The sequence below is a fragment of the Manduca sexta genome, unplaced genomic scaffold (assembly GCF_014839805.1).
Source record: "Manduca sexta isolate Smith_Timp_Sample1 unplaced genomic scaffold, JHU_Msex_v1.0 HiC_scaffold_1244, whole genome shotgun sequence".
Lineage (NCBI taxonomy): Eukaryota > Metazoa > Arthropoda > Insecta > Lepidoptera > Sphingidae > Manduca > Manduca sexta.
This window is the reverse complement of record NW_023592090.1, coordinates 590-12,758: the sequence shown is the minus strand read 5'-3', so window position 1 is coordinate 12,758 and position 12,169 is coordinate 590. Positions and strand designations below refer to the sequence as shown.

Sequence of the window (12,169 nt, the reverse complement as noted above, 5' to 3'; positions counted from 1 at the left end):
CGCTATCTTCGAACCGTCAGTAAAAATGAAGCAATCAGAATAAAGTATCTTTGACATTATTATTTTATTGGTTAATTACCGATCCAAGTTACCGTTAGACCGATTATTGAAATCGACCGTAATTCAACATGTTGAATAATTTTAAACATTTATTTTACAAATAAATATATTATTTTTATAATAATAACATTTATTATAAAAATAATATATTTATTTGATATGAAGAATATGATTTATATAGATTACTGGTGTTTTAAATATATTTTCTCTTCATAGGCTGTCGCAGCACGGGTAATTTGTCAAAAATATTACAAGTAACATTACAACAATTCGAAGAGGAAGTGTTTATAAAATACTTGAAGAATTGCAACGACTCTCAGGCGTCAGACATATTGATCATGTATTATTTACAAAGAGCAAGGTAAGGGTTGAATTCAAGGAAATAACATAAAATGTAAAGTAGTTATTTTTATGTGGTATATTTTTTACATGGTACAAGATGTTTTAAATAAGGGGATGATTAAACCGCGTATTATATGAATCGTGATCTGGAAAAGGTAAAAAAAAATATTACATAATTTTTATTGAAGAGAACATTATACAACAATTAACATAAATAAATGTTATAGAACAGCTACTAAGTATTAAAGAAACACCTGTTTGTGTTCTAAACATTTAATCACAATTAAAATAATAACAAGAGGAATGTCGTCGTTCGCGAGTCCGTGAGTACGAGAGTAGTTATTGTTGTCGGCTAATTTCGCGGAATCCCGCCCACCGACGCGCACACTGCACATCGGAGCGGCTTCGGCCGGTCGTTACACTATTTTTCAATTTTATGATTGCATTTATTTACATTGGAAATACTATTCGGTCATTGTTCTATTTTGCCTGAATTTCGTGTATGTTATGAAATGTCTGAAGGTATTGTTTGGTTTTTTAATAGTAAATACAAAAGAGACAAATATATAGTAAGTGTTGTCTAATTCAGATATATAGAAGCGGAGCAGTACAACAGCACCTTGCGTCCGGCGACGTCTGGCGCGGCTGTCGCGACGGAGGCGGAGGAGGAGGCGCGCGCGCGCGAGCACATCGTGCGCGTGGCGTGCGCTGCGCTTCCCCGCCGTAGTGGCGCGCGTCGCGCTCGCACGCGCGCACGCGCCCAGCGCACACGCCGCCCACCGCGCTCGACATGCGCACGCGCAAGGTACGGTCACACATCACACATACGTACCAGCTTCATCGAACACACATTTTGATTCATTTACTATACCGTCGGCTACATACAGAAAACTCGTATACTAATAAAATTTACAATACGCAAAAATATATCTATATATATACTATTATATAAAACTGAAGAATTTGTTTGTTTGTTTGTTTGAACGCGCTAATCTCAGGAACTACTGGATCAAACTGAAAAATTCTTTTTGTCTTGAATAGCCCTTTGTTGCTGGAGTGCTATAGACTATATATTATCACGCTATGACCAATAGGACCGGTAAAATTGAGTAGTTTTGAGAGCTTCCGTGCGTGCGCTGCGTAAACGGTTAAAGTTATGCAACAATGATGTATGACGGGATTGTTCCTCTTAAAAAGTTCTACAAAAATATATTATTAAACAAAGTCCCCCGCTGCATCTGTTTACCTGAACGTATCAAACTCAAAAACTACCCAACATATTAAGATGAAATTTAGTATGGAGACAGTTTGAGACCCTGGGAAGAACATAGGCTCCCGGGAAAATATATAGCGAGACTTTTATAACGGAAAACTTTACCCCAAAAACTTTATAACGCGGGCGGAGCCGCGAGCAAAAGCTAGTATTATGATAAAGTGATAAAACTTTGATAGATATCATTTATTTACAGTAAAATGAACAAGTAAGTTTAACATCCTAGCCTACGTAATAATTAGTACCAATGAGATTATACTTTTGTTAGCCATCATAATTTTAAAGTGCAATATAAAAAGAAAAACCCATCTTAGGACAATAAAATGAAAATCAAAAGTTATAGGCGACATAATTTAACAAAATAGTGTATTTTATTTCTCGTATAACATTAAGCATTTTATATATAATTTTGTTTCAGTGGTGGCTCCAAAGCCGATGTCTGTGTACGTCGAGGCAAAAACACCGCAAAACACATTCACTTACAAATCATCGTTTATTCAGGTAATGATCACTTCTTAAAATATTAATAGCATTTAAAAAAATAATACTTTAGTAAAATATTAGTTAACATATTGATTACAACAGTTTCACAAACTTCAAGAATATCAATAAAACAGGCTATGCATACGCTTGATGGTACACATTACGACTACAAAACAAAAACAAACGCATAGAACTTCCAATTGCAAAGCATTGCGTGGCATTGCACCGTAATCGTTATGCTAAGACATATCTTAAATCTTATACCTCATCTAGATACTTGCCGAGTACAGACGAATATTCACGATCACGAGAGTGTAAACAGCATATTCGTTACTCATAATTCATAGTCATATTTGTTCGCCAAGTTATTCACCGAATTATTCGCCGATAGTCTACATGAGGCATGGTAAAGTATTTATACTGGTAACAATGTCATTTAAATTGATACACAACAGTGCATACTCAATCTTTATTAACTGCATAATATATGGTGTTGATAACCACCTAGAAACCTCTCATACGAGACCTATCACATGTACTAAGTTATTTCCCAACATATTTATTGTTTATATTGCAGGATACAATAGAAAACGCCAGTGAAACATGGATGAATAGGCCGAAGATGCGTAAAGGGATCAAACGCGTCCTAGATATAGAAGAGACGCCGTTTATTTGCACTCCCAAACTAATACGTACACGAAGGTAAGGGAGAGATTTTAATCAATGTTTGTTTCACATATATTTTTTATCAAAATCAGCTTCGTATTATATTCTATGTCCTACTAAACCTCTTCTGTAACTGAGACGCATTAGACCTCAGTGTACCACTTTATCCTGGTTTGGGTTTCACATATGCCACGCGCTAACAATGAAACTTTCGTCAAATTAGTACATACACAAGTTCACCGTCACTACTACTGTTTGTCGGTGCCAGTTACAATTCTCATGCCATACTTAATGGTGTTAAAATTTTGTGTCTATTAAATAGTATATTCACAATGGACCGCGCGGAGTCTGAAGCAGAGTCGCCGCCCAAACGCGCGAAGCTGTCGTCACTAGGAGTTGCGCACACGCCGCAGGCCGGCGCCGGAGCGGGGGTTTCGTCCGTGTCGCGCGCGGTGGTGGTGCTGCTGCACGTGCCCGACGTGTGCGTGACGGACGAGCACGCGCACGCGCACGCGCACGTCGACAGGGCGGGCGCGGGCACTCCGCATAGCATACTTAAGGTACATGCATATGATCGATCCCATGAAATTAGCAGGCCATGATGAAGCAAACTATAGCATGGTTTTAGAAAAGTATATTTAAAACCCTAGTAATAAAAATAAAATATCCAAATTTTAAATATTGTTTTATAATATAAACGAACAAACAAAAAGGATATCTAACAACGATAAACAAATAATCATAGCCCACACTTCAGGAACAGCTATTAAGAATACTATTTTTTCTTTTAACAACTTTATTTTTACTCCTTAATAAAAGCAATTAAATTTACTTTTGAATAAATAGATAAGAAGAAACGAGGACCGCGACGCGCCGTCTCCAGTGGACTCAAGATATCTGGGCGACAGTGACGACGAGCTGCTAGAAACTGCCAGCAACCACACTCACTACAGCGACTCCACTAATAAGTAAACACTTCCGACTAGCATTACTATAATACAAGTTTTATCTATAAAACCGTCAGTTTATGCAGTAACAAAGTATGAATCATGTTTAAATATTTCACATAATATTTCCTTAAGTCATTCATCATCAAAGAAATTATGGGTCCTCCATATATATTTGAATAAAGATTTCTTTCCCCCCAACTCTCCTAATACATATTAGGTTCCATTTCCCCCTTTTTCTATGCTGTCTTTCTAATTCCGATTATATTATTTATTTCCCAGGCATCTTCGCTTCACAATCCCAACAGCATCAGAATCAGGTTCTACGCCATCGCCCACACAAGCGAATGCGCTTGCGCAGCTTCGGCGCGAACCGCTGAGAAGGACGGAGCCATCCGCCTCGCCCGTCAGGGAACAAGAGATAGAGATATCGAGTGACAGCTACACCACTAGCACGTCGCGGTTTGTGGTCAGTGTGTTTGTATATTTTTCTTTTTAACAGACTAAAACAGAGGTTTAACTAAATTAGTTATAGAAAATTTGTATGTTCAGCGATTATTATTAATATGTACTTAAAATTTGTTTTGGCAAACCTTTTTTTTATTTCTATTGGTACTCTTCTTTGGTTTGCTCAATAAATTAACATAATTTTAAAATAAATACTTCAAACTAGTAATTATGTGTCTTTTATAGAACGAGAAGGGTCGTGTATTAGAATCGCCTTCGAAGGAGCCAGACACTGAAGAAACAACAAAATCGAAGAAGACATATAAAGACAATGTACGAGCAAGGTAAATATCTTTCAGATTATATTGAAAAAAATATTTAAAAACATGATCTACATAAAATTCCACAACGTTCTTGGTGGCTCAAATCAACCTACTTTAATTGCTTCATTATCTCTTTAAAAGTCGACTAAACGCTCAGTTTCTTTAATTAATAACTATCGGGTGACACAATGTTTTTGAATGTGTAACTCTAATTGGATATTGTGGAATGTAATACACGTTGAGAAAAGTGGGTGCACTAGTTACGCCTCTGTCTATCCCTTTGAGTAGCAAAGGCGTCAGTGTATGTTTGTGTAACTATAATTAACTGACAAAAACACGAAAAAAACAATATAGATTACCTCAACTCATTTGCACAGTTTCCTCAAATAATATTACAACTTTTAACAACACTACCTTGACTCAGCTGCCTTACAATCTTCAAATAAATATCTAAAAATACATGTCAAATTGATAACCCTCCCTCCTGTTTTTAAATCGGTTAAAATTGCTTTTTCTCCTTTCACAGGCATACTCTGTCGGTATCAGTAAACAGCAGCCTAACAGATACATCGATGGAGAGCATCGCGGACATTCCAATCACGCTCATCAATCCTCGATACTCCGGCGAGAAGGGACGGCAGAGATCTATCGAACGTGACATTGGTAACAACTCGACGATGGATTTGATTGAACAGCGAGAAAGAGATATCGAGGAGTTTACAAGAGAGAAAGAAATAGACAGACCGGCGCCGGCGACACCGAAGGGACGCAGGAGTATTAGATCCGTTGGAGAGAGTACGCCGTTGGTTACTAGGTGAGGTTTTGTATTTATTTGGAACAGAAAAAAATATATTTGAAAACTAGTTGTCACTCGCGGTTTCGTCCACGTGAAAATCGTTTCCAGCTATAAAGTCCCTAAAACTAGGAACGACGCTAGCTCCATCTGTTTAAATATCAGATAAAATATTTTCCATAGGAGCAAATTACCAGGATAATAAGTAGCCTATGTGTTAACTTAGGACATAGTCTACCCGTGTGCTGAATTTCATCCAATTCTGTTAAGTTATTTCTGCGTTTTCTTCTCAACAAACATCCAAACATTTCCAAAAGCTTTCGCATTTATTATATAATAGTAAGAAGACAATAAAACAATTATTTATATTTTTAGAAGTCAATCCGGAACCCCAGATCGGCTAGACTCTCCGGTTGTAACACCATTGCGAACTCGCAGAACGAATAGGTAATTAAACATTAAACCTAAAATAATTACTTTGATGATTTCTTATGTTTACGCGACATGTAACGAATATTAAACTATTTTTCGAATTTTATCGCGGTTTTAATATTTTAGTTGTCTCCCTGTGGTCGCAACATCTTTTTCTCCGGATAAAACCGGAAAAATAGTTTAATTTTAATAATTACTTTAAATATAAAAATCGAGTACAATGCAACGAATTGCAATCAATATCCGTTAGAGAAAACCTGTTATATTTTTTATACAGGAGCAGGTCCCGCACTCCGAGTTGAGTCTCGCTCGTCTGCGCTCGCGTCGATCCCCGAGCAACCCAGGCAAGAGCTGGATAGCGAACCGCATGCTGAGAAGACTACGCTCAGCGTGCCCAGACAGTTGAGGTAAAACATTTTATTTTTATACCACACGACAGAGACTCTATTTAATGCGTTAGTAAGTGGGATGATATACAGATACAGTATTGATTTATGACAGATAATTATTATCACTAATTTATTACATGTACTAAGAAATAATAACAATGTATTGAAATTATGTGAGCCGTCCTTGTCCATAACTGATATACTAACTAACCTATATTGGTATAAAAATCCACACACCTGTTTTTAAGTATGGAAGTCTTTGCAAAAAACAAGGAATATAAATATTTAAAAAAATAAATCTTATTGTTCCAGGAGCAGATCCCGAACGCCAGAGAGATCAGACAAGGGCATTATTGAATCTCCGAAGCTTGCGCCGATCTGCGAGTCGCCCACTAAATCCACCAATACGGAATCGTCATCGTCCTCGCCGAGCCGATCGAAGTTTAAGGCACATTGCATGCAAATATATTATACAAGTTTTCATACCTCTATCCTACAGGAGTAGGCAGAGACTGGACTGTCACCTTGCTCGATTCTGGTACACTTTCACATCTTCCACTGTCATAAATCTTTTCATGCATGTTCAGAATAGTTTTGATCTGGCATTTACCAAGACTGTCAGATATCTGACATTCGAAGGTTCGGTGCAGTCGACCTCTACCGGTCTTCCATCCACATTCGCTTTACATGTCTTCTGTCGCTTCCTCAATCTCTTTCCCTCTATAAATACCCAAACCCAGTAAGGTATATTTTAAGGTATCAACCATAGACTTATTATATGCTACACTGGTCATGAATCATTGATAGACATTCTACGATATAGAAAGGCATACAATAACAATGACACAATTTATATTTCATAAAAACTGACCCTACTGTATCTGATTTATTTCATTGTTATTAGGAGCCGTTCTCGGACGCCAGAAGTTGAAGCAGAGCCCGTGGCTGTCGAAGCTAGTCCACGCAGTCTAAGGTATAAGAACACTATTTTATTTAATAAAAAAAAAATGTTTTACAAAAATCACATTTGCCTATAAATAAGGTGGTTAATTGTATTTCAGAAGTCGATTAAAAACTCCAGAGAAAGCAATGTCACCGAAAATGCCACAATCCGCTCGAAGAAAACCACTATCACGACGAGTATTAGAAGCTATTGCATTCGCTAAAGCGAAACAGGCTGAACAAACGGGTGAAACGGCCGACATTTCTTGCACACCAGTTAAAACTAATCAAGCACCAAGCCTCTTGGATGTTTCCTTATCTCCTATAGTCAATAAATCTGTCCTACAAAGTTCTGAAGATAGTATCCTGTCAGAGACAATTGGAGACAATTCGGACAAGACCCAAGGCGGCTTGAAAACATTGCCAGCATTTACAACAATACACGAAACTTTTGTAGAGAAATCTGTGCTACGAAGCTACCGTAGCAGCGTAGCGGATCCGTCGCTGACTGAAGAAGATACTACAGAAACTGCAGACGAGGCTAGCACAAGCAATATACAAACCAAGGCCTGGTTTTGGATCACTCATTAACGAGACTGAAACTCGCAAGTCAGTGCTACGAAGCTACGACAGCAGTGTCGCGGAATGTTCTAGTATAGTAGAAGAGCCTAAAGTCGAAGAACCGAAACCGTTTGCAGCGTTCTCGAAAATGATTGAGTCTGACTACGAAAAGTCTGTGCTACGTAGCTACCAGAGTGATGATAATGAACCCGTCTAGTCTTTATGACTAATGACAGTGACGAGTCTGAACAAGAGGGTAGTAAGGATTCTGCAGTCATACAAAAGGAGAAGGAAAAGATTGTTGAGATAGAAAGGGAGATTAGTGAGATTGAAGGTGACATATCTGAGGAAGAGAGTACTGAAGAAGAGGATGAGCCACAGGGGGTTATCGTTGAGGCAGAGACAAGCAGTCAGGAAGACAGTTCTGAGGAGGTAAATAGTTTTATAAAATTCTGATACATTTTGTTAGAGAATGGTCAAGTACAATCAGCCATGAAAGTAGCTGAACAAATTCAATACTTTAAATCATCCATACACATTCAGTTTAATTGAAACATTTTTTTTTTTCTTGTGCTATGTAAGGTAAACTTTTATATTGTGACGAACTTTTTTAGTAACAACACAAAATGTTCAACTACTTATGTCGATGACTGATTAATTTTAAAGTAAGCATCCATTGATTGAATTACTATAATTAAATACATCTTGAATATTTCCCAGTTAAATACATATTTTATTTATATTTTTATAGCGAGTGCTAAAAATTGTGTTTTTCTGAAATAAAACTTATATACTTTGTCTATCAAGTATATTATAGTAGTACGTAACTTAAAATCATGTCCTCAGGGATCCGGCCCCGAACAGGCACAGGATATAATATCAATTAACGATACTTCATCATCGGATTCGTCGCTTAAATTCGACAAGAATTCATCCGACACACCCGTGTACCAAGTCGACGTGGAGTTACATGAGAAGACTAGCAAAGCTTTTGAAACTTCGTTCTCGGTCGGTACGACATTTGGCGTGAAACTTGAGAAGGAATTGCACGCTGATGTTTACGTGGAAAAAGAAGACGCCATGCCAGGAAGGGCCCAAGCCTCAGGGACTAGAACAACCCATCCCGCTCGGGTCCCTCATACAGGAACGCAATCGTTAGAGATAGTAGCCGCGGGAAGCCAAACAGACTCGAACACTAGTGATCCATTAAACGCGAGGGCGTCCGATTCCGAAAACTCGTCGGATTCGGAACCTCAGGGAATAAATCTACATTACTCGGAGGAGAATGTCGAAGGGAATATGACGAGTGATGAGGATGAAGTAGATATGCGAGGTAAGTTGATTCTAAACTATGTAGTTATACTCTTATCTATACTATTATATAAAGCTGAAGAGTTTGTTTGTTTGTTTGTTTGATTGAACGCGCTAATCTCAGGAACTACCGGTCCAAACTGAAAAATTCTTTTTGCGTTGGATAGCCCTTTGTTCGTGGAGTGCTATAGGCTATATATCATCACGCTATACCCGATAGGAGCGGAGCAGTAATGCCTATCTCAGGAACTACCGGTCCGAACTGAAAAATTCTTTTGCATTGGATAGCCCTTTGTTCGTGGAGTGCTATAGGCTATATATCATCACGCTATACCCAATAGGAGCGGAGCAGTAATGGCTAATCTCAGGAACTACCGGTCCAAACCGAAAATTCTTTTGCGTTGGATAGCCTTTTGTTCGTGAAGTGCTATAGGCTATATATCATCACGCTATACCCAATAGGAGCAGAGCAGTAATGGCTAATCTCAGAAACTAGGAGTTTGAACTGAATAATTCTTTTTGTGTTGGATAGCCCTTTGTTCCTGGAATGCTATAGGCTATATATATCATCACGCTATGCCCAATAGGAGCGGAGCAGTAATCGCTAATCTCAGGTACTACCGGTTCGAACTGAAAAATATTTTTGTGTTGGATAGCCCTTTGTTCCTGGAGTGCTATAGGTTATATATCGTCACGCTATGACCAATAGGAGCGGAGCAGTAATGAAACATGATGCAAAAACGGGGACAATTTATTAGTTTTGAGAGCCTCTGTTGCGTGCGCTGCGTAAACGGTTAAAGTTATGCAACAATAATGTATGACGGGATTGTTCCTCTTAAAGAGTTCTACAAAAATATATCATAAAACAAAGTCCCCGCTGCATCGGTCTGCCCGAACGTGTTAAACTCAAAAACTACCCAACGTATTAGGATAAAATTTGGTATGGAGACAGTTTGAGACCCTGGGAAGAACATAGGCTCCCGGTAAAATATATAGCGTGACTTTTATAACGGAAAACTTTAGCCCGAAAACTTTATAACGCGGGCGGAGCCGCGGGCAAAAGCTAGTATTAGCATAAAGTTAGGAATTCCTCAGATTCGCCCTATACAAAGTTATATACAAAGTCAGGCTACGCGTGGAGTATTTCTTACGTATTTGGGCAGAGGTCACCAAATACTCATTTAACCCACTTGACTTCTTGTAAAGATGTGCACTTCCAATCGCCGATGATCCGATGATGACGGACAGAGTGGATACTGGAGACCCTAGGTATTCGTAGAGACAACGGATTTGTTTGTGTATTCTACAGCCTCGGTAGAAACATATTGCACTTTCTACGTTCTATACCGCACACGTGCAAACTTTGGAATAAACTACCTACATTTGTGTTCCCCACGCGCTATGACCTGTCCTTCTTTAAACGAGGCTTAAAAAGACTGCTCATCTCTCATTAGGCAGTGGCTTGCGTGTGCCCCTGGCATTGCATAAGTCTATGAGCGACGGGTACCGCTTCAGCCGGATCGCTTGCTCGATTGCCTATACAGGCAATAAAAAAATGTATGACACTCTGCTCAAGAATAAAAAAGTAATTTTAGATAAAAATATCTTACATTTCCTCATTTTATTTGATGCTTTAAGATAATAATATGTATGTTGCAATGTCACTCCTTTGTTTTATACATTTATTAATTTTGTTTCATATTGTTTACACATTACAGAATCAGGAGCGTATGGTAAATTAAAAAATGCAATTATTCCGCTGGGATTCAAACCTTTACATCAGGATGCAGCGTCAGGTGTAGACGAGCCCGATGCTCCTTCTAACAGCAAGCAAATAACTGAAACAGAAATTCAACCTGAGGGTGTACAAACTATCATTCCAGTTCAACATGAGGAAATTAAAATATCAGCGACAGAAACCAAGGTTGATGCAAAATCTAACGAAGTGGAACAAAAAGATGAAAATAGAGAAACTGTACTTGAAGTTCCCAAGGAAGTACCGGTTGCGCTCGATGTTGAAGTAAAAGGAGGGGTGGAAATCGAAAGCAAAGATCTCTTAAAATCCGCTGATTCTGAAAAGATTGATATTGTAAAAAATACTGATATTGAAAGTAATAAAAATGCAAAGATCGGTGACGCTGACAAAATAGAAACTCGAAAACATGCTGAAACTGAAAATATAGAAGTCTCAAAAACCGAGCCGAAACCAGACGTTATAATAACCGATGAAAAAATGTCAGAACCGGATTCAGAACAAGTCAAACCTGCTGCACGAATTACGAAACGAACAAAATCTACATCATCAAATCCGTCGATGATCAAACACCTAAACGCAAGCGAACACAATCTACTGCTTCGAACACGCAGAAGAAACAACACCAGAAAATAAAGAAACCTGTGAAGACGCGCTAAAACCCAACAAGCGCCGAAATTAGAAGATAGTAACAAGACGCGTATCAAAGGAAACTGGGGAAAACTTGAAGATTACAAAACTTTTGATGCCCTGGTATTTCTACTGGAAAAAGGTTGGTTATAATATTTGATAAAAAAACATCTGTATTTATTCTGCAGAAGGAGTCTGCACAGTTTTATAAAACCCTTAAACTATATAGAAAAGGCGCGTTGTACCTATTGTATCCATTTTCTGGCACTTTCTATCTAATCAATACAGTACACCAAACACAGTGAACATAGTTTTGTTTTGTTATGAATACACACTTAAATTAATTCTAAACACGTGTATTTTTAAGCACACCACAACAGTTTTAAGTTGTTGCATGAGCATTTGGTCTTTTGACACAAAGGAACGATCATACAAGCCGCGTCCTTTATAATATATTGTCAAAAGTAAAAACAATCATTGGCCTGTTACATGTATATAGATGATTTAAACAGCTTCAACTATTGGAGATCGTTTTGAGATATTTTCTTTGATGAATTTAAACATAAACACAAGAAAGGCAACGTAAAAGTAATGTCAAATTATACTGTAGTAAATTTCCTTTAATAATTAAGCTAAAAATGAATGATATCAACTTCAATGCAACAGACACAAGCACAACTGTGCACAATTGATATCATTGTGCTTAACTAAGCATTTGTTTTTAGGACAACTAGTCAGCAAAAGTCAGCGGTGGAATCATGGCAGGGCCCACGCCCGGCGTCTCGCTCCTCGCGTCGCGCCAGCGCCGCGTCCCGCG

At 38.2% G+C, this 12,169-nt stretch overlaps 2 protein-coding genes and 1 long non-coding RNA gene across 3 annotated transcripts; all 3 read left to right on the top strand.

Annotated features, from left to right (window-relative positions):
- The first annotated feature begins 1,155 nt into the window (after positions 1-1,155).
- Positions 1,156-6,068, top strand: LOC119191239. The gene is made up of 10 exons (XM_037445149.1): positions 1,156-1,207; positions 2,094-2,176; positions 2,736-2,860; positions 3,147-3,384; positions 3,671-3,792; positions 4,054-4,240; positions 4,465-4,562; positions 5,068-5,355; positions 5,710-5,781; positions 6,044-6,068. The coding sequence occupies exons 2-10, from the start codon at positions 2,111-2,113 to the stop codon at positions 6,066-6,068; spliced, it is 1,221 nt and encodes a 406-aa protein (XP_037301046.1). The 5' UTR covers positions 1,156-1,207; positions 2,094-2,110.
- Positions 6,069-7,050: 982 nt separating this feature from the next.
- Positions 7,051-7,613, top strand: LOC119191240. Its single transcript, XR_005113405.1, has 2 exons — positions 7,051-7,128; positions 7,217-7,613. It is a non-coding gene; the product is annotated as an uncharacterized LOC119191240 (long non-coding RNA).
- Positions 7,614-7,880: 267 nt separating this feature from the next.
- On the top strand, positions 7,881-11,358 carry LOC119191241 (general transcriptional corepressor trfA-like). Its single transcript, XM_037445150.1, has 3 exons — positions 7,881-8,090; positions 8,505-8,991; positions 10,688-11,358. Exons 1-3 carry the CDS (start codon positions 7,881-7,883, stop codon positions 11,356-11,358), a joined length of 1,368 nt encoding a protein of 455 aa, XP_037301047.1.
- Positions 11,359-12,169: the final 811 nt, after the last annotated feature.